The 18,321-nt window shown below is 39.1% G+C and overlaps 1 protein-coding gene across 6 annotated transcripts in view; it reads left to right on the forward strand.

The window, feature by feature from the left end:
- The window catches only part of ELAVL2 (ELAV like RNA binding protein 2), a 141,490-nt gene that overhangs the window by 63,230 nt on the left and 59,939 nt on the right, over positions 1 to 18,321 (forward strand). For all 6 annotated transcript variants that reach the window (XM_061425130.1, XM_061425131.1, XM_061425132.1 and 3 more), the window contains one exon: positions 1,458 to 1,701. In XM_061425130.1, the coding sequence (XP_061281114.1) occupies positions 1,458 to 1,701 (244 nt within the window). The remainder of the gene's footprint in view (positions 1 to 1,457; positions 1,702 to 18,321) is intronic.

Below are 18,321 nucleotides of genomic sequence, written 5' to 3' on the forward strand. Positions count from 1 at the left end.
TCTTGGCAGTAGAGTTCTTCCTGTTTGCTTATCCATGGTTATGCCCTTTTATTTTTCTTAGGCAATATGCTTTTTAAAAGATATTTTTCCCCCTCTTTTCTTGTAACAGCCTTTGCCTCTACTTTGCTTTTTAAAAAAATTTTTTAAATTTTACCTCAAATTCTTTGCCTTTTTATATGTTAAACCTTCCCTAAAACTAGCATCCTATCAATTCAGGATTGTCAGTTTTGTAGTTCTTTGTGGAACTGAAAGATGGATGGAATATGAAGGGTAATCCTTTCAGTGATGCTTGGATTTTTGGATTCCCCCACAATATTGGGTTCTAAAGTAGATTGTTTTTGGAAAATGGTTTTAGAGAATTTGGGGCTGTGGTTTGTAACTCTTGCTCAAAGAGCACAGAATTGCTTTTTAGGAAACTAGATCTAAATTTGCTTAGTAAGAGATTTTTAAAGTAGCCTGAACAATTTGAGGCCATTTTCCCCAACTGCTGTTTATTCTGTATTTGGAGTTTATAGAAGATACCTTATCACTTGTGTTTTCAACAGGCTTAGGTGCTCAAATGAAAATTCCTTGGGCTGGTCTGTTTGCAAAAGTTGACGCATTTGCATTGTTGTTTTGGTGAACTAGATAGGTTTTTTTGTTTTTGTTTTTCCTTTTAAAGTCCGAGTCAAGGCAAAATATCACTTGGCATTGTTTGGGGGATTTTATTTTGATGCTGTGGATCATCTGCCTTGTTGGTGATCTTTAGCTGCCAAGGTTGACAAGAATGGCCTGTTAGATTCACAGGGTACACTAAGTACTCAGCTTATTCCCCAGGTTATCCTGCAAACCCTAACATAAGACATTTGCTATTTTCTTATTTCTTACCAATGATAGAGGTATGAGATATTGTCAATTAAAAACATTTTCAATATGTAACCAAAACAGTACATGTTGACAAATTTATAATTTTTCAAAGTACTCTTGCTCCTTGATTTTAATTAATGGATGTCTGTCAGTTTCGGAATAAACTCCTAGGCTAACTAAATATCTCTGCAAAGTTAGGGTTCTTTTTTTTTTTTTTAACTTTGTTTCTGGTAGCATGTTAAACACTTTTATTTTCTGGTATTTTTAGTCAGGATTTAATTCTGTGCCCTTTGCTACTAAATTTCCTCAACTCTGTGGACACAGCAGGTGAGTAAGGATTGTGAATAGACCCAGAATGGGGTTCTAGAGAATGTTAAAGATGTAAATTGTGCTTTCGTGCATGTGTGGAATATGTATGTGAAAAATACAGCTGTGATCTTAAATAGCTTAATGTGAAGTAAAAGTTAGCATAGGTGTTGTACTTTTTGAAGCTTTGTTGTAATTTCAGCAGGACGACTTGTGTTTAGTGACAAGTGTTTAAATTTTTGGATGGAATCTCTAATAGTTTGTGAAATATGAATTCTGACATGTCTTGTTTTCTCTGTTTTTAGCAGGTAATTGCTGCCATGGAAACACAACTGTCTAATGGGCCAACTTGCAATAACACAGCCAACGGTCCAACCACCATAAATAACAACTGCTCGTCACCAGTTGACTCCGGGAACACAGAGGACAGCAAGACCAACTTAATAGTCAACTACCTTCCTCAGAACATGACACAGGAGGAACTAAAGAGTCTTTTTGGGAGCATCGGTGAGATAGAGTCCTGTAAGCTTGTAAGAGACAAAATAACAGGTATGCAGTTTTAGATAAGGTTCCTCACATGTAAATGATTATGTTTCACGGTGTGAGAAAATTAAGTTTACTGCTTGTAAATCATTCAGTGCTAGAATTGTACACATCTAGATTTTCTCTCTCTGTTCTCTGGCTACATCAGCACTATGAAACTTTAAGTTTTAGATAGTTTTAAGTTTTTCTTTCAAAGCATAAAATATTTTTTATGAGCAGTATATATTTAACTAGACTTTTATATAATCTGAACTATACAATAACATTTTTGAAAATGTTTCAAAGTTGTACGTGTATCTGGAACAGCAAGCATCATGTTAACCTTTAGTTTTGAGCTTGCATGGTTTAACATTTCAACAATGAAATAAGGGGAGAATTGTGTTTAGCAGAGGAAAATGACCTTAAAATGTCCTTTTTCCTTAAGTCTCTGTAGTTCTGCTTATATATGACCAAGTAAATGGTAATACTGACATTGTCAGTGTATAAATACTTGTACAGATACAATTTGAGTATGGCAAGATCTTAGCTTCTGTCTGTTAACAAGGAAAGGAAAAAGTGGTATCTGAGTGCTCCTTTTAAAAGATAAGAATGAAAGGATGAGTAATTTGGGTTTTAATAGCACATTTTGAATATTAGGTAGTAGAAAGTCTCTTTAGTATTTTGGAGGATTTGACTAAACTTTTAGAATAAAGCAAAACCTAAGTAAGTGTTTTTGACCATAGATGGGTTGATAGAGGAATTGTTTGCAGACACTGAAAACGGATGAAATGTAGACAGACTGTAGCTTTTTCATGTTAAATATGAATGATGGTCATATCAGATGGTTTATCACCAGAATATTAAACTAAATATTTGAAATAAGCAGTTTGAGAAGCTGGACCAAGAATTTGAACTTTGACTGATCATGTGACCTTGGACATGTCAGCTGTTGGCTTCAGCTTCAGGTTTCCTTGGTAAAATGAGTTAGAAGGCAGAGGAAGGGGTCCCTAGCTAATTTCTGGAGTCAACTGTGACTTTTTATGGGATGGTACCTTTAGCTGTTCTTTTATCAAGAGAGAAGGGCTTATTGTCTCCAAAGTGACTTGGAGCTGTTAACCTGGGCTTGGCCTTGTGGTCATATTTACTTGAGATGCAGATTGAGGTTCACAAAAAGAATTTATTCATTAAAATCAAGTGAAAACCAAGTAAGACTTGTTTATCATCAATCCATAATTATATTTGAACTAATTATATTATTTAGATGTTCACCATGATAATCAGGAAGGTTTGTTTTTTGTTTTTGAATATTGATAATCAAATGGATAATATTTTTCCATTGCCCCCCAAATCAGTGTGAGCAGTATACATAAAATTTGTTTTTTAAAAAAAAAGTTATTGAAAAGTTGGGAAAAATAGAGAACAAAGACTTTTTATTAACATGTGTCTGTCCTGATACTGAATTTTATGTTTTTAGCAAAACAGCATCTTTTTATGTGTGCATTTTATAGCTGCTTTGACATAAATGTGATAAGTGGTGTTAAGGTTTTAATATAAATGATGAGATTTCTGGTTTGATTGCTTAGTTATCTTATTTAAAAAATGATGCTTGAATTGGTTGTAAAGGTCACGTTTTTTGTTACGATAGATGAAAGCAGTAAACAAATCATACATCCAGTCGTTCAGTCATGCATTGAATTAGGCATTTTCCCACAGGAAACACCTCACAGATTTTCATCTCTTACCTCTGGTCAGTCTTAAATTATCTTACTCTCTGTTAACCTTTTGCTAGAGCTGTTATGTGGCAAAGTTGGATAAATGTGATTTCTTTGTCTTCATGCCCTTAGCTTCTCTGGCTCTGTTTGGAGGGTGGTGATAATAGAACCACAGTGCTGAGTAATATGAAGTAGTGCATGGTTAGGTACTTAGGTGCTGCCAAAGCATGTTAATACTTGGTGTTCATTTCCTTCACTTCCGCACCCCTTGACCTTTTCGTGGAGAGCTGGATAATGAAGGTTTGCATCCTAGTAAAATTCTGTTTAAAATTTCTCACAAGCAAACCGAGTACCCAAGTAAAAGAATAGTAAGCACCAAAGATTAAAAGCTGTTTTTGCTAAGCTTAGTTCCATGAGATTTAGTCATAAGTACTCCTCAAAACAAGTGAACAAGTGTTCCACTAACAGACAAGTTTGAGAAAAACTGCACTCCATAGTTCACTGCTTAAGAACCATACTGCAGATAATTTATATTAAAAATTATGTTAAAATCCTGCAGTAAAGAAACCAGTTTGATCTACTGTTCCACCCATCTTATTTAATCATAGAACTCTGGGGAGGGGGTGCTATCTCCACGACCCTAGAATTCCATTGAACGTGTTACTTTGGAAGTCATTTGCTAACTAGTTATCAGACAGTCTGTAATTCTGCCGTAAAACCTGTTCACATCAATAAAATATGAACATGTTTCATGAAGTGAACATCCATGATAATGAAAGAGTTGAGTAGACCCATTAGAATACTGAGGACCTCTTCTGTTAACCCTGTTTTGACTTGGACCGCTAACATCTTATTCTTGGTATGGGTTAAATCAGCGTTCAGAAGGTTCTGACTCCTTTAGCTTCAAACATGGTTACTTTAGATTTTTTTGTAGTTGTGTTACTCTGAGTTTCTTAGTAAGTACTTATATTGAACAAAATGGTACATAGATTTCTGAAACTGGGTTTAGAATTGTTACACTTGGCAAAGTGGGCATATCTTCTGAAGAAACTACTGTTAACATATCTCTGAAAAGGTTTTGAAAAAATCTGTGGGGATTTGAACCCCACTCTGGTATTTAGCATTAGTCATCTTGAGCAGTTTTTCAGTATATGCTTTTACAGTCGGGGCAGAGTTTTTCAGTCACTCTAATTATCCAACTTATTCTATTTCCTGGGGTAGCTAGTGGGCCAGCTCCTGCTATCTAATTTTGTAGGAGCATTTAATTGATTGGGTTGTAAGAAAACTGGGATCACTCTGTGCGAAGAAAATTTAAATCCCCCTCCCCCCACTTTTCACTTGTGTTAAGTCTTTATTTAAATAATGCTAAAATTAGGAAACTCTTAACTACAAAATACCTAGTTAGGAAAGTGTGTGCCTCTTTCCTAAGTCCTAAAAGTATATAATTTTTAGGTTGTGTCAGTGTTAGCAGATTAATCCACTATTTTGAAAATATGAGGATTAGGGAACTACATTAAAAAACATCTTCGGTTTCAAATACAGTAATCTTCTCACTGGTCGAGATGCTGTTTATCACGTCGTTTGTCAGGCCCTTGCTTTGGGCTCATGCCAGCTCTGTGCTCTACCCTGTTTCCCATCTATAGGCATTAAATATGAGATGCTTCCGCTGTTTGTACAGCATGGCTGATGTCGCTTGGTCCCTCTGGGTTCTCAAATGCACTTCAGAGTCCTTGACACCTGCTGATGCTGCATTCTAGAGGAGTGAAATGGATTTTGTGATGCAAGGAATGAATAATAGAGCGTTGGAACTGGAAAAACCCTCGAGGTGACCTTAGCCAACTCCCTCACTGACCAGAGATGAGAGGCCTAGGTTTGCTGACATGTCGAGTTCAAGATTACATGTCCATTAAGTGGCAGAGCAGGGACCCTAATTCTGGTTTTCTCATTCTTTCTGAGCATGTCTCCTCCTTGCTTTGTTGTTGGAGGGCCAGAGCTCTTCAAAACCTAAGCATAGGGCCAGCAGTTGAATTTCTAGTGAAACACATAACTTTTCTAGGATCACACAGGGGCATCATCTGGTGAGTGGTGAGTCTTCCACAAAAGGAGAATGGAAGACTTTTGAGGGTCAAGGACTGAGGGATACCTAACAACACGATCATCCATGCTTCTCTAGAAACTTTATAATCCCAGATTGTCAGTTTAGGTAGTCTAGCCCAGTGACTGCACAACCCAAGTCTGGCTGCACATCTTTACCTGAGGGAATTTTTAAAAATAAAGACTTTGGAGGCCTTGAAAATCTGTTGTCAAGAAGGCTCTCTCAGTGATTTGATGGGGCAGTCAATTCAGTATTTAAAGTCTGGTCAGTAGAATACCTGCTTTGGAGTCACTTGGGATGACTGTCAGAAATGCAAGTTCCAGGGCCCTGCCCAGACCTACTTAGGGAATCGGTCTATTCAGGGAGGGCCTGAAATGTGGGAATTACCTGGGAGTTACGGGCTTCTTTTTCCTGAACATTTTGCAGGAGATGATAGAGCCAGGGATATCCAGGTTTATCTTATTTCTGGCTGGAAGTGGGTGGGACAGGTGGGTATGATTGCAATGCCCAACTGTATGGCAAACTTAAGTGTCAGATGCTGTTCCCTCTCCAACTTTTGATCTCTTGGGTTTCAGGACTAGAAACATTGAGTGTAGAAGTCACTGGGCTGTGTCTTTACTGAATACCCGACCTGTCCCTAGAAGAGTGTGTGTGTGTGTGTGTAGGTATGTATGTGTGCACGTGTGTGTCTGTAAGTGTGTAATCAGTTTTTAAAACTCTAGGGTAGTTTGTTCTGTGGCTGTTAACTTTGCCTTCCAAAAGAGGAGGTAAGAGAATTACAGTTGAAGACCTCAGGAAATGAGTGTTGCTGTTTCACATCTTAATGTGATAGCTTCATTCTTAACCTAGGAATTGTTGAGGTGGGTCCTGTGCTGACCCCATAAGCTGCCAATTAGAAGCTTTCAGACAAAAGGAAAAAACAAAAGGCAAAAACAGACATAAAGAAATACAAATTACAGGGGCCCAGAAGAGGGGCTTTGCAGATGTAGATTATCTCTGGACAGGCAGTGCCTTGGATAGGAACACAGACCTCTTTTTTTCCTCCCTTCCTGAGATCCCATGTGGTGAAGTCTCATACAAAACATGAGGGATCTTAGCTAGGTTTAACTTATGTCTTTGTTGCTTCCTGAAAACTTGAAAGTTAGTTTTTAATGCTGGTTTATTTTATGAGGATTATATGATTTTCAAACTTTATTTTGACAGCATGGTATTTTCCCCTCTTTTTAAAAGCAATCTTAGCTCCTCAGGATTGAAAGAGATAAGTGGTATTTTATTAGTCTAATGCATACCTTCAAATTTAATAGCTTTTTTTTTTTTTAACTGTGATGAAGTCAGTCACAGTGAGCCCAAGGCGGTGATGAACATTAATTTGAGAAATGTGGTTTTGTGCATCAGTTGTAGTCTTTAGGTCAGCTGATAGTTGTTAGGTATTCATAGTATCGAGAGGTTAAGAATCCTGATTCTTGCAGACAAGTGGTTGAAAAGAGCAGGATGGTTGAGTGAGTTGGTGGGTGATGGTAGTTTAATAAATACCTCATTTTTGCTGACTCTGGGTGTATTTAGTTAGAAATTTGGCACAAAGGCTGGGCTTATGCCCAGGTGTTCACAAAACAAGAAAGCTTGGCAGCACAGGGTAAATGCATTGCTGCCGAGTATATTAACTGTGGAATATAATATGTTTGAATATGTCCATCTTTAGGTTTTAGTGGCTAAATTTGTATAAAATGAAATTCATATAAAATAAGATGAAATTTATTTTTTCATGGTATTGAAGAAACTATCAATGTGCTATTGAAGAAACTATTTATTAGTATATCTTAAAATTACTTTTCTGTGTACCCTTGTTTCTTCCAAAAGTCATGACTAATCAGTCATTTCAAAAATCTGATGTTGCAGATTGAGCTTTTTATAAAGTTTCAGGGGAAAACTATAAAATTTATTCTTTTAGCTTTGTTTTTCCACTCAGACCTTTAACTTGGTGTTTTGTAGAATAATTTTCAAAGTGTCAGTATTGATTATAGGATTTAAGAAACTAAATATATTGATTTTTAAATTTTAATTTTTTATTCATTGTCAGGGAGAAAAAACTTTTTCTGTACCCTCTTAATTTGCAAGCCCCCAATTACTGAACCTAACAAAAGACAGGTTACACAGTGTTATATGTCCACTGTATCTCAATAAAATCAGGGAGAAAAGGGCTTACCAGAAGTGGCAATATGGTTTTTACTAATATTTCACATGCATTGGAAGTTCACAGAAAAGAACTGAAACAAAGAAGTGACTAGTCTCTGGGGCTTGTATGCCATTTTAATAAAACAGAGGGGATTTGGGTTCTGAGAGTGGATAAACTGCAGGTAATGACCAAGGAAATATATAGGGGGAAACTAATGGAAGATGAGAACGATTTTAGCAGGGTTATTTATGCAGCTTCATCTTGGTGCTGGTTCTCCATCTCCATTGGTAAGAGTGGCTCTCCTTGTCCTGGTAGAGGAGAGGGGAACACTTTCACAAGGGAAGTTTATAACCTGTTTTTAGGCAGAAAAAGCTAGGGGAGAGAAGAGTATCTGTTGATTCTTAATTGCCTTTAACTCAAAATAATCCTTGTGCCTATAAGTTTGGGGTGAAGGGACAGGGCATATTCTGACTCTCTCCACTATGAAATAAGTTTAATTCTCAGCAAACTGCGACAGCAGTTTCTTCTGATTGTTGCTGTTGTTCAGTCGCTATGTTGTGTTGACTCCTTGCAATCCTGTGGACTGCAGGGCGCCAGGCTTCCCTGGCCTGCACTGTCTCCTAGAGTTTGTTCAACTCATGTCCACTGAGTCGGTGACGCCGTCCAGCCATCTCATCCTCTGTCACGCCCTTCTCCTTCTGCCTTCAGTCTTTCCCAGCAGCAGGGTCTTTTCCAATTTTGGAATGTGGGGACAGGACATATTCTAACTCTCTTCATTATGAAATAAGACTAACTCTCAGCAAACTGAAATAGAAAAGTTTCTTCTTCTGATAGTTTGTGGTAATGAAACCTTTAAATGACTAGTTTCTGAAAGGAAAACATCTATTGTGAGGATATGGACAAGTTTGGAAGAGAACCATTCTCAATTAATTTGTAAATTATCTGTATTTTTGTTTCTTTCTTTTCTTGATGGTGATCTTTGTATTGCTTTGTTTTATTCCATGAGGAAAAAAAAAATGAAGTGTATTGTAACTCCCAAGAACAGGTTACCTAGTTTCTCGGCAGCTTTTGAGGAGCTTCCCTGGTGGCTCAGATGGTAAAGTCTGCCTGCAGGGTCAGAGACCTGGGTTTGATCTTTAGGTCAGGAGGATTATCTGGAGGAGGAAATGGCAACCCACTCCAGTATTCTTTCCTGGAGAAGCCCATGGACAGAGGAGCCTGGTGGGCTAACAGCCCATGGGGTCACATAGAGTCAGACACAATCGAGTGACGAACTCTTTCACTTTCTTTCACTTTACTGTGAACATGAGATGGAACCTGTTGGTTAAATAAAGTTGAGTTTTGACTTTATACTTTTTTAGTCCTTGTTGCCCCTGAGACTTGCCTGTTTTGCCAGTAGATTAGGAACATAGTGTTTTAGTGCCCTTGACTTTTTCCCTTAATTAGTTTGATACAAAACACAAACTTTGTTAATGTATTCAGATGTAAGTATACAGTTGAAATTCTTCTGTGAGCATTTCTTCTGTTAAATTACAGCAAGATGTGAACGCCCTTAGTGTTCTTCGGACTTTTCCATGATGTTTCTTCTAGTTTTTGTCTACTTGTACTTTGGAAAAAGTATACATACACACATCTGTACCTCAAGTGATGTAAAATAGAAACCAGTTTCAATTATTACTTAGTAGCTGTCATCATAATGATGGAAAACGTAGATGAGAAAAAAGATGGTGAATGAAATGGGAGAATATACAGAACAAATTCTGACCCAGGAATCCCTCCTCTGTTTTAATCTATAGAATGTTAAAATCCTGTTTTTCTGGAATGCAGTTGATTTATCCATCTGTTTTTCTTACGATGGTTTTTTTTGTTATACTACCTTATCTATTGCACCTGCCCTTGCTTTTTTAACTTTCTAAATTACGAGTACAGCAGAGTGTTTTTATTTTGCACCTGTTGAAGCATTTTAAGTATTTCTTGAACAGAATAGTTGATGACTGAAACTAAAGCTGTGCTTCAGCATACACCTCCTTCCTCTGTGCTTGTTTTAAGGTACTTGCTTTCGCTTGAGTCCACTGCTGCTACGGGATTTTGAGAGCTGAGGAAACCATGAGTGTCTTTTTACAACTAAAAGCGCTAACTTTAAAAAATACTTTCTGACATTTTACTTGTGAGTGTCTTTTGATCTGTCTGGCCTGTGCAGTGGCTCGGTTAGCATGTTTTACTTTAAAAAAAAAAAATAGTAATTTTTTGGCTGTGCTGCCTGGCTTGCAGGATCTTAGTTCCCTGACCAGGGGTTGAATCTGGGCTGTGGCAGTGAAAGCCTCCTAACCACTGGACTGCCAGGGAATTCCTTAGCGTGTTTTACTTATTAATGTATCTGGTTTTGCTTCTTAAAGTATCAGAATGTCAATATTTTGACATCATTGGATATCCCTTTATTGCTGATGGTATCTTCATACATTTTTTGAGGGACTTTAAGCTGCATTGGCAGCTCCTCCCAAGTATTATGAAGAGATGGAGTCTCATTTAAAACTACCTTTTTTTGTGTTTAACTACCCAGTAATCTCTTATATCACCTTAGGTAATTGAAGGGTCATAGCAGAGGCCACGGTCTAGGACCTGCTGTCCTCCCTGTTGGAGGACCTCTGCCCATCCCAGAGGGTCTTAGGCACAGCCTCCCTTGTCCAGTGCAGTCCTGTGACTCAGCCTGGACCAGCCCTGAGCCAGAGCACAGAGTAAGTCTGTTCAACCAGAAGAACCATTAGGGCTTCCCTATTTTTCAGATCAGCTGTGATCCACTCCTAGCATGCTCTGCCCATACTGACGAAGATCATTTGTTTGGAATCCAAACAGTTGAATATGGTGCCCTGAAGCCCAGAGCCCCTGGGGTAGGCTGAGTGTGAAGAGGGGACACAGCCATCTCAACCTCTTAGGGCTCAGGAGACTGCTTGGCCACTTCAAAAGAAGAGGGGAGAAGTTGGGGTTTAAACTGTGTTGTTAAGTGTTCCTTCCCATCTTTCCATGAAAGGGACTTTGAATGCAGTGGTAATAGGATTTACCAAACTCTTGTGTATACCAGGGTTGTTATTAGCTTAACTTGGGATCAGGTTGTTGGGATTAACAAAGAAATGAGACAAAATGCTTGCTATCTTCAACTCCCTTGCTAGGGAGATGGGCTAAGGAGCACAGATTTTCGATGTTTTAGCCTAGAAAGAACATGTTGCATTTACGTTCAAATAAAGTCCTAGCCATTTCTTTGTGTTGTAGTGTTGAATTATTTGACTCTGAACTTGTTTCTTCCAATAAAGTGCCTTTCTCTCTCTCCCCAGTCCCTTATTCATTCAGTTAGAAGACAATTGCAGATGTTTTTTTCCTCCAGGCAAACTGATTGAAAAAAAAAAAAAGCAAATCTTTGATTTTTCTCATGATGTGGAAAGTTTGCAAAACATTTTCTCTTCTTTGCTTTCTAGATGACTTGACCAACAGAATTGATTTTCTAGGGATGGGACAAAGTGGGACTAGGAAGTACAAGTCAGGACTTGGGAGCCCAGAAAGATGATTAATGACATTACACCAGCCTCTGTGAACTGGAGCACTGGAGTGTAGAGTTATTGCTCTGTGTGGTATTGTGTAACTGTTATTCAGAATGAATTAGCTTGACTTAAAATATGAAGGTACTCTCAGCCAAGCTTCCCCAGTGGACTGTTAACTGGCCTGGAAGGTCAGCAGGTTGTTAAATTGAGCCATGAGGTATCAGATGAAAACTAACTGAGGCTTGTTTTCACTGTTACTGATAGCTTCTTCCTTAAGATTAATACCCCTTTAATGTAAATCATAAATACCAGTACTATATATTCTGATTTCATCAAGTAAGATTTTGAAGAAGAGAAATGAAGGGATCTGTGTGTTTGGATGTTAAGAAGCCCAGTGTTCCTGTAGTGTTAGGAGATCAGAGGACTTAGGGAAAAAAAATTGCTGTCCCTTGATTTTCTTTTGTTGAAATAGTCATTGAAAATATTTAAAGCATTGCCTTATTCAGTCATCACAGACTTTACAGATTCCAGTTTGTGTAAATGGGGGGTGGCGATTTCCATGAGGGCATGGTTAACTTAGCAGATGCAATTTTACATCTTGTTTTCCTTTTTTTGTTAAATCCTTATGCATATTGTGAATTAGAGTTTATTTTTAGCTCTTAATGAGTTCTTTCCTCATCATTGTACTTTTTGTTGAAACTCTGTTTTCTACATAACGCTTTGATTTTGAAGGGGGAGTTTATATAGCTCACAAGTCCTGTATCTATCCCCAGTCTCCACTCCAGTTCAACTAGAATTTGTATTTTTTCATTTGCAGTAATAGATCTGGTTATCTGTTACTTTGTAGAGTAAGTGTGGTGATGCCATTGACTCTTCACCACCTGTTTGACCTTTGCAATTTATCCTGAGAAAGTTAGATTTAAAGGAGGCATAGCTGCTTGTAAACAGGTAAACCAGAATTATTTCATTGTATTCAAGGTCACTGGAGCCTGAAGGAGCAATTTTATTTCTTTATATTTTGATGCTTTACATTCAATCTTAAGGAGTCACTGAGTCATTAACACAGTAGCTTCCAAGATACTGTGTTCTGAATCCTTCTTCCTGACCCTGGTGCTTGTCTCTGAGAGCTTTTTTCATACCACTAAAATGAATTACACTTTGCTTTCAGTCCAATTGAATAAAATGTACCTAAATAGGCTGGTTATGGTGTGTCAAATCAGTTGACTTCTCTCCTCCTGTAAAATAAAGGTGCTTTCCTAAATGATCTGAAGTCTTACCTAGCCCTGGATTTCTGTGACCTTTCTCCTTTGTGAACAGAACTGCAAAGTTAACTCTTCAGCATAGTGTGGAGGGATTCTGACTTGTATGGTGCAGAATCATTCTGCCTCTTAGGCAGAATGATTTGGTATCTAACATTTAAGCTCAAGATATTTAACTAGGGTTTTTTTTTTTTTTTTTAACTCTTAGTATTCCTGGGCATTTCTTTCAGGGGTGAATTCCCTTCTTTCATGTTATAATCAGGTTAAAATACAGAATTGTCAATATTGATTTGTTACTGTGTTTTTTGTTAATGCATTTCTTTTTGTAAGTGCTGGAAATTGGAAGCCTTTGCAGAAAGGCATGATGGCGTATCATTGTTCAGTGCATTAATGTCCCCCAATTCCATATTTGGGGACATTAAAAACAGACCTAATGAGCTCTTAAAAATCGGAATGTGAGATCCTCTGAGGTCAGGTTCGCTGATCTTACTTGAGATTTTAGTTTCCTGAGTGTTTACTGAAAACAGCATATGTGGACATAGCCATCGGGGGAAGGAGGGCATCTAATATTCTTCCTGGTTGGTAGGGCTGGGCAGAGACTTTTAAGAGCCCCTCTCCCTTTGTGGTGGGGCAGTGGTGAGATACTGCCGATGGACTTAGTTTCGTGTATACAGTTCTTAGGTAGTTTTGGTTAGGTGAAAACGAACATCTGAGAGGGAAAGTGAAAGGAAAGTGAAGTCGCTCAGTCGTGTCCGACTCTTGGCGACCCCGTGGACTGTAGCCCACCACGCTCCTCTGTCCATGGGACTTTCCAGGCAAGAGTACTGGAGTGGGCTGCCATTTCCTTCTCCAGAGGATCTTCCTGGCCCAGGGACCGAACCCAGGTCTCCTGCATTGTAAGCAAGACGCTTTACCGTCTGAGCTGGCTTATCTGCTTCTTAAGACCAAATTCTGCCATAGGTTCAGGCATCAAGCTAGCTGGCTCTAATTGACTGATAAATTACTTTGCAAGCTTGATGGAAGTGCTAGTTCTCTGTTCTTTTTTGAGGTGCTTCCAACACACCTTTTATGAAGTGCTCACTTGTGGCTGACAGCATTCCAGGGGTGGGCATCTGTGCCCTCTGTTTGCATCATGCAAAAAGAAATCCTTCTGAACAAAGCTGAATCGAGGACTGTGTCATATTCAGCTTCTGTCCAGAAGCGCACGAGTGAAAGACCCCTTGGATTCTCGTGTCCTGTTGATACAAGACTGGATAGTGTCTCTAAACTAGTTGAACACATCTGGAATACCTTTGATTTGACTAATGAGACCGCCATTTCTAATGCTCAGTACACTAATTAACAAATAAGTAGCTTAAGGAACAAAGATGCTTTTTGACATTCATTATAGTAATTAGCAGAGAATTGGTTGTTGACTTAGATACAGATGGTAGATAGTCTTGTAACTAGGCACTTTTGGAGGTTTCTCCTTACTTGTGTTGGATGAACATAAATAACATCACATTGATTCATGACAAATTAAAGAAAAATTTAACTGCAGTGAAATCTACATACCATAAAGTTGACCATGTTGACCATTTTAAGTATATACCTCTGTGGCATTAAATACATTCACAGTGTTGTGCAGCCATCACCACTGTTTCTAGAACTGGTTAATCATTCTGACCTGAAACTCTGTGACCATTAAACATAACTCCTCACGCTATCTCCCTTAGCCCTTGGCAACCACTGTTGTACTTTTTATCTCTCTGAGTTTGTTCTGGGTAAAGCAGTGAAATTGTTTGGTATTTGTAATTCCAGGGCTTCCCAGGTGGCGAAGTGGTAAAGGATCTGTCTACCAGTGCAGGAGACATGAGAGAGATGGGTTCGATCTCTGGGTTGGGAAGATCCCCTGGAGTAGGAAATGGCAACCCACTCCAGTATTCTTCCTGGAGAGTCCCATGAACAGAGGAGCCTGGCGGGCTACAGTGCGTGTGGTCACAAAGAGTCAGACACAGCTGAGCACACGAGCAGAACATTATACCAAAGTGTTTTTTGGGGTTTTTTTTGGTCGTGTCATGCAGCATGTGGGATTTTACTTCCCTGACCAGGGATCAAACCCCTGCCCCTTGCATTGGAGGTGCAGCGTGTTAACCACTGAGCCTCCAAAAAAGTCCCTCAAAGTGTTTTAAAAGTAAATTATAGCAATTGTTTTAAGAGATACTAAATTTTTGTCTTGGGCCATGGGTTTTTTTTGCATATTTTATTTCCTTTTATTTCAGTGTGCCTTCAGGCACCAACCCCTCCTTTTGAAATATTTTTTTTGTTTTCAAACTTGGTTCTTGCCACTTTCCCCATAAAAGGGGTGTCCAGGAAGAAAAGAGTGAATTTGTACACTGTTTCGGCAGATGGCCTGCTCCTTGCAGGGACTTCATCTTGCCCCCTTGCAGTGGTCCAGCCTGGTTCGGGCTTGTTTTCTTCTTTGGACGTTGCCTCCAAGCTCCATGGCTTATCGGCAGGCCACCTGGAGGAAGGGGTGGTGGCACACACAGAAGATTCAGGAAAGAGAAGCAAAGCAGCTCTGTGCCCCAGCAGCCCTCTTTGCCTTCATACTCATCTACTTCCCCTTCTCCTGGAGGGGCATGCCCTCCAGGGACGATCGCCTGTGCGAGGTCCTGGGACGACACGGGGCAGTGGCCTCAGGCTTCTTTCTCTTGCTTCATCCCCTCTTCTGCTGAGAACCTGAAGGCAGTCTTGGCAGAAAGCTGTTGCTCAATAGAAGGAGCCAAAGAGGAAAAAGTGGACTTTCTCTTCTATAGTTGTAGCTTGACCTTCTGTTTTTCCTCCTTCTCTAGCACTCCTTTTGCCCATCCCATCCCACCTCCCCTAAAACAAACAAAAACACACACACACACACACCAAAAAAAAAAAAAAAATCCAGCGAGGGAGATCCCTTTTAGACCACTGGAACAGTTGCTGTAGTAAAGGAAGCCTTAAGCATCTTCCTGCTGCACCTTTGGGTGACAGATGCTGATGTAGGTTGAATGTAGAGGCAGGTGTTCTGTGGCCTATTTCCACCTTTACATTATTTCAGATTCTGTGTTACTGAGTAGAGCAGTCTTCCTTTAAAATTTTAGGTCCCATTTCTTGGCCTCTTGCCTTGTCTATTGGCATCTGCCAAATGCCTGCTTGGCTACAGGAACATCATTCCACACTTGGTGACTGTATTTATTTTCAAATGCTGGCTATTGACAACTCAAGAGCAATTCCACCAGTTGAAACTTAGCAGAAAGCTTCCCCTGTGGTGGAGATGTTAATAATGTTTTAAAGGTCGTCCTTCTTATGGTTTAGGGTCTGAACTGCAGCTTCATACAGGCTTCTCCATACTATGTCCTTTGTGGGGAGCTTCCGAAGGTCTCTTTTTGCCATAGGGAAGAGCGACTTCTGGAGCTGGAAGGTCTTGTCAGGTGTTGGTGGTGAAGGTGACTCACGTCAGCAGCTTTTGTTAACTGAGAACACTGGCGCACTGGAGAACACCAGCCAGAGTTGAGTACTTGATTTCAAGGCGGTGGCTGTGTCTCTTAAGAGATCCTGAGTCACAACATATTCTGCTAATCTAACTTCTTACTTTATTGGCACCTTGTTTTTTAGGTGAGTCAGAGTTGGAGGGAACTGGATATAGTTTGCAGAGGGGAATGAAGAATGCTCTGAACGGTGACTTGTTTTGGAGCTAGGATTTAGAAGCAGTACTTCCTGGGTACTCCACATCAGGAATGTGATTTGGAGAAGGTCTGGTTCACTAATGAGTTGTTGATTATTCCATTTGATGGTTGAATCTTTGAAGCAGTCTTTTATTTGAACAGAAATGAGAGACATTTCAGTTTGTATGGAGAAATCTATAAGACACTTCATGTATCCTAGAGCATTGTCTAACTTCATTATGACCATTCCATATTGAGATATTCTCTATCCTCCCTCTGTCCCTATCTTAAGTATAGGCAAGGGGCCAGTATGGGACCATAGCAAGATCAGTTAGGTGTTTTCTCCCAGAACCTCAAGGAGGTGATAGAAGGATGAGATGGTGATGGTGGCCCTTCTCATTAGACACCCTGTCTGTCTGACCTCTGAGATGATTGCTCTTTTCACTGCTTAGCCCACTGGAGCCTGGTTCCTAGCTCCTCTTGATTCTAAAAATTTCTGTGCCTCTTCCAATAAATTCCCTTTTGCTAGTTAGCTGAAGTCAGTTTATGTTACTTATAGAACTCTAGTGAAACAATTTTGCTTAATTCACATTCTGTCTCTGTGTGTCAAAATTGACTTTTCAATACACCCAAAAGTAAGCTTACCGATTTTTTGGAGGGGTGGAGCTGGTATCACTTAGACTTAGAAGAGTAACTTTTGTAATTGCTTAGAAGTCCTTGTTTTGAACTTGTTATCTTTCCACAGAGGGCTCTCAGAAAAGGTGCAGATTCTAGGCCTCACTTTCTAGGTAAAACCTCGTTTAGGCCAGAATGTTTTCCATTAAGAAGTTATTTGAATCAGAATGGGAGATTGAGCCCTTTTCTGGCTCAGGTCATAAGACATTTCCAGTTAGTTGGATTCCTTTCACACCTGTATCATTCTAACCTGAACTTTCAGTTCTTTAACATAGCATATGTGTTGAACTAGATTCTCTAAAACATTTGTGATGTGAAAGAAATTAAGCTGCTGTCTAGAGTCCTCAGACTGCTTCGTGGCGACAAAGGTGTTGTGATTTTTTATTTTGGTTTGTTTGGAACAGCTTTTACCTTTGAGTCTGAGGTTTGTTTAAGGACTGTTTTTCACTTCCAAAAAAACCACTTACCCCTTTTTGAATAGTACTCTGCATTGCCAGTAATCCTCTAGGCTTTGCATCCTGACCGTTTTGCAGGGTCACAGTTTTCCCTCCTTTGAACCCGTTAAATTTGTCATGTCTGTAATAGATGAACTGCCCAAGAGAACTGCTTACTCTCCCTGAGACTTAGCTTTGAGGAAAACAAAGGCTATTGGTAAAGATGTTTGTCGCTGTTTTGCGAGGTGTGTATGAATGTGTATTTTATAAAGTCATTTGTCCCTGTCTTTCAAATAGTTGACTCGTATTTGATCCACGTTGTCGTTGTTGGAGGGAAACCAAAGTTCAAGTATAATTATGCAAAAATCATAGGTGCAGTGAAGCTAATTAATAATATTCCCTCCTAAGTAATATCTTGTGACTTCTCTCCCATTTCATTATGTTTTATGGTCAGCCCTTTCCTCCTTGAGTGTAGTCAAGAACTACCTGAAGAATGGCTGAGATGACCAGTAGTAATGGCATTCTTAGTGATGACTCAGTTGATCTTTCTGGGTGTTTCTTCTCCAGCTTTTATAATCTTCAGAGGTCAGTGATGTTTGATGGCTGTTGTTGTTTATAGCAGCTGATGAGAGTCATAGACCTTATAGAAAAACAAGCTTACTTGTGAATGATCTCCATTTATTCCCTCTGCTTACTCAGTCATCATTTAATTAAAACCCATTGGTGTCTTGTGGGAATGCAGGTAGGCTTAGAGGTATTACATTTCTTTGTTCCGTGGTGTCAGTGATATACATCGTTAGTATCAATTTTTTTGAACAGCTTTCAGTTCTCTTTGAGAAGATCAAACCCTAATTTTTAATCTTTATTTTAGTATATTTATTTTTAACTAATCATTGATGCAGAATCATAACTCTTGTTTGAAATAATATCCAATCAATTTTATGTCCTTACCTTGCAGCCTCTTAGGATATTTATGTAAGCTTAAAGGATTAGAATGGGATATCTGTTCAAGTAGCTTTAAGTGAAAACACAGCATGAAGGTGAGAGGAAGGATGGTTTGGCCAGGATGTTACCAGGTTTTAGGAA

The sequence above is a fragment of the Bos javanicus genome, chromosome 8 (assembly GCF_032452875.1).
Source record: "Bos javanicus breed banteng chromosome 8, ARS-OSU_banteng_1.0, whole genome shotgun sequence".
In the NCBI taxonomy this organism is placed as follows: Eukaryota; Metazoa; Chordata; class Mammalia; order Artiodactyla; family Bovidae; genus Bos; species Bos javanicus.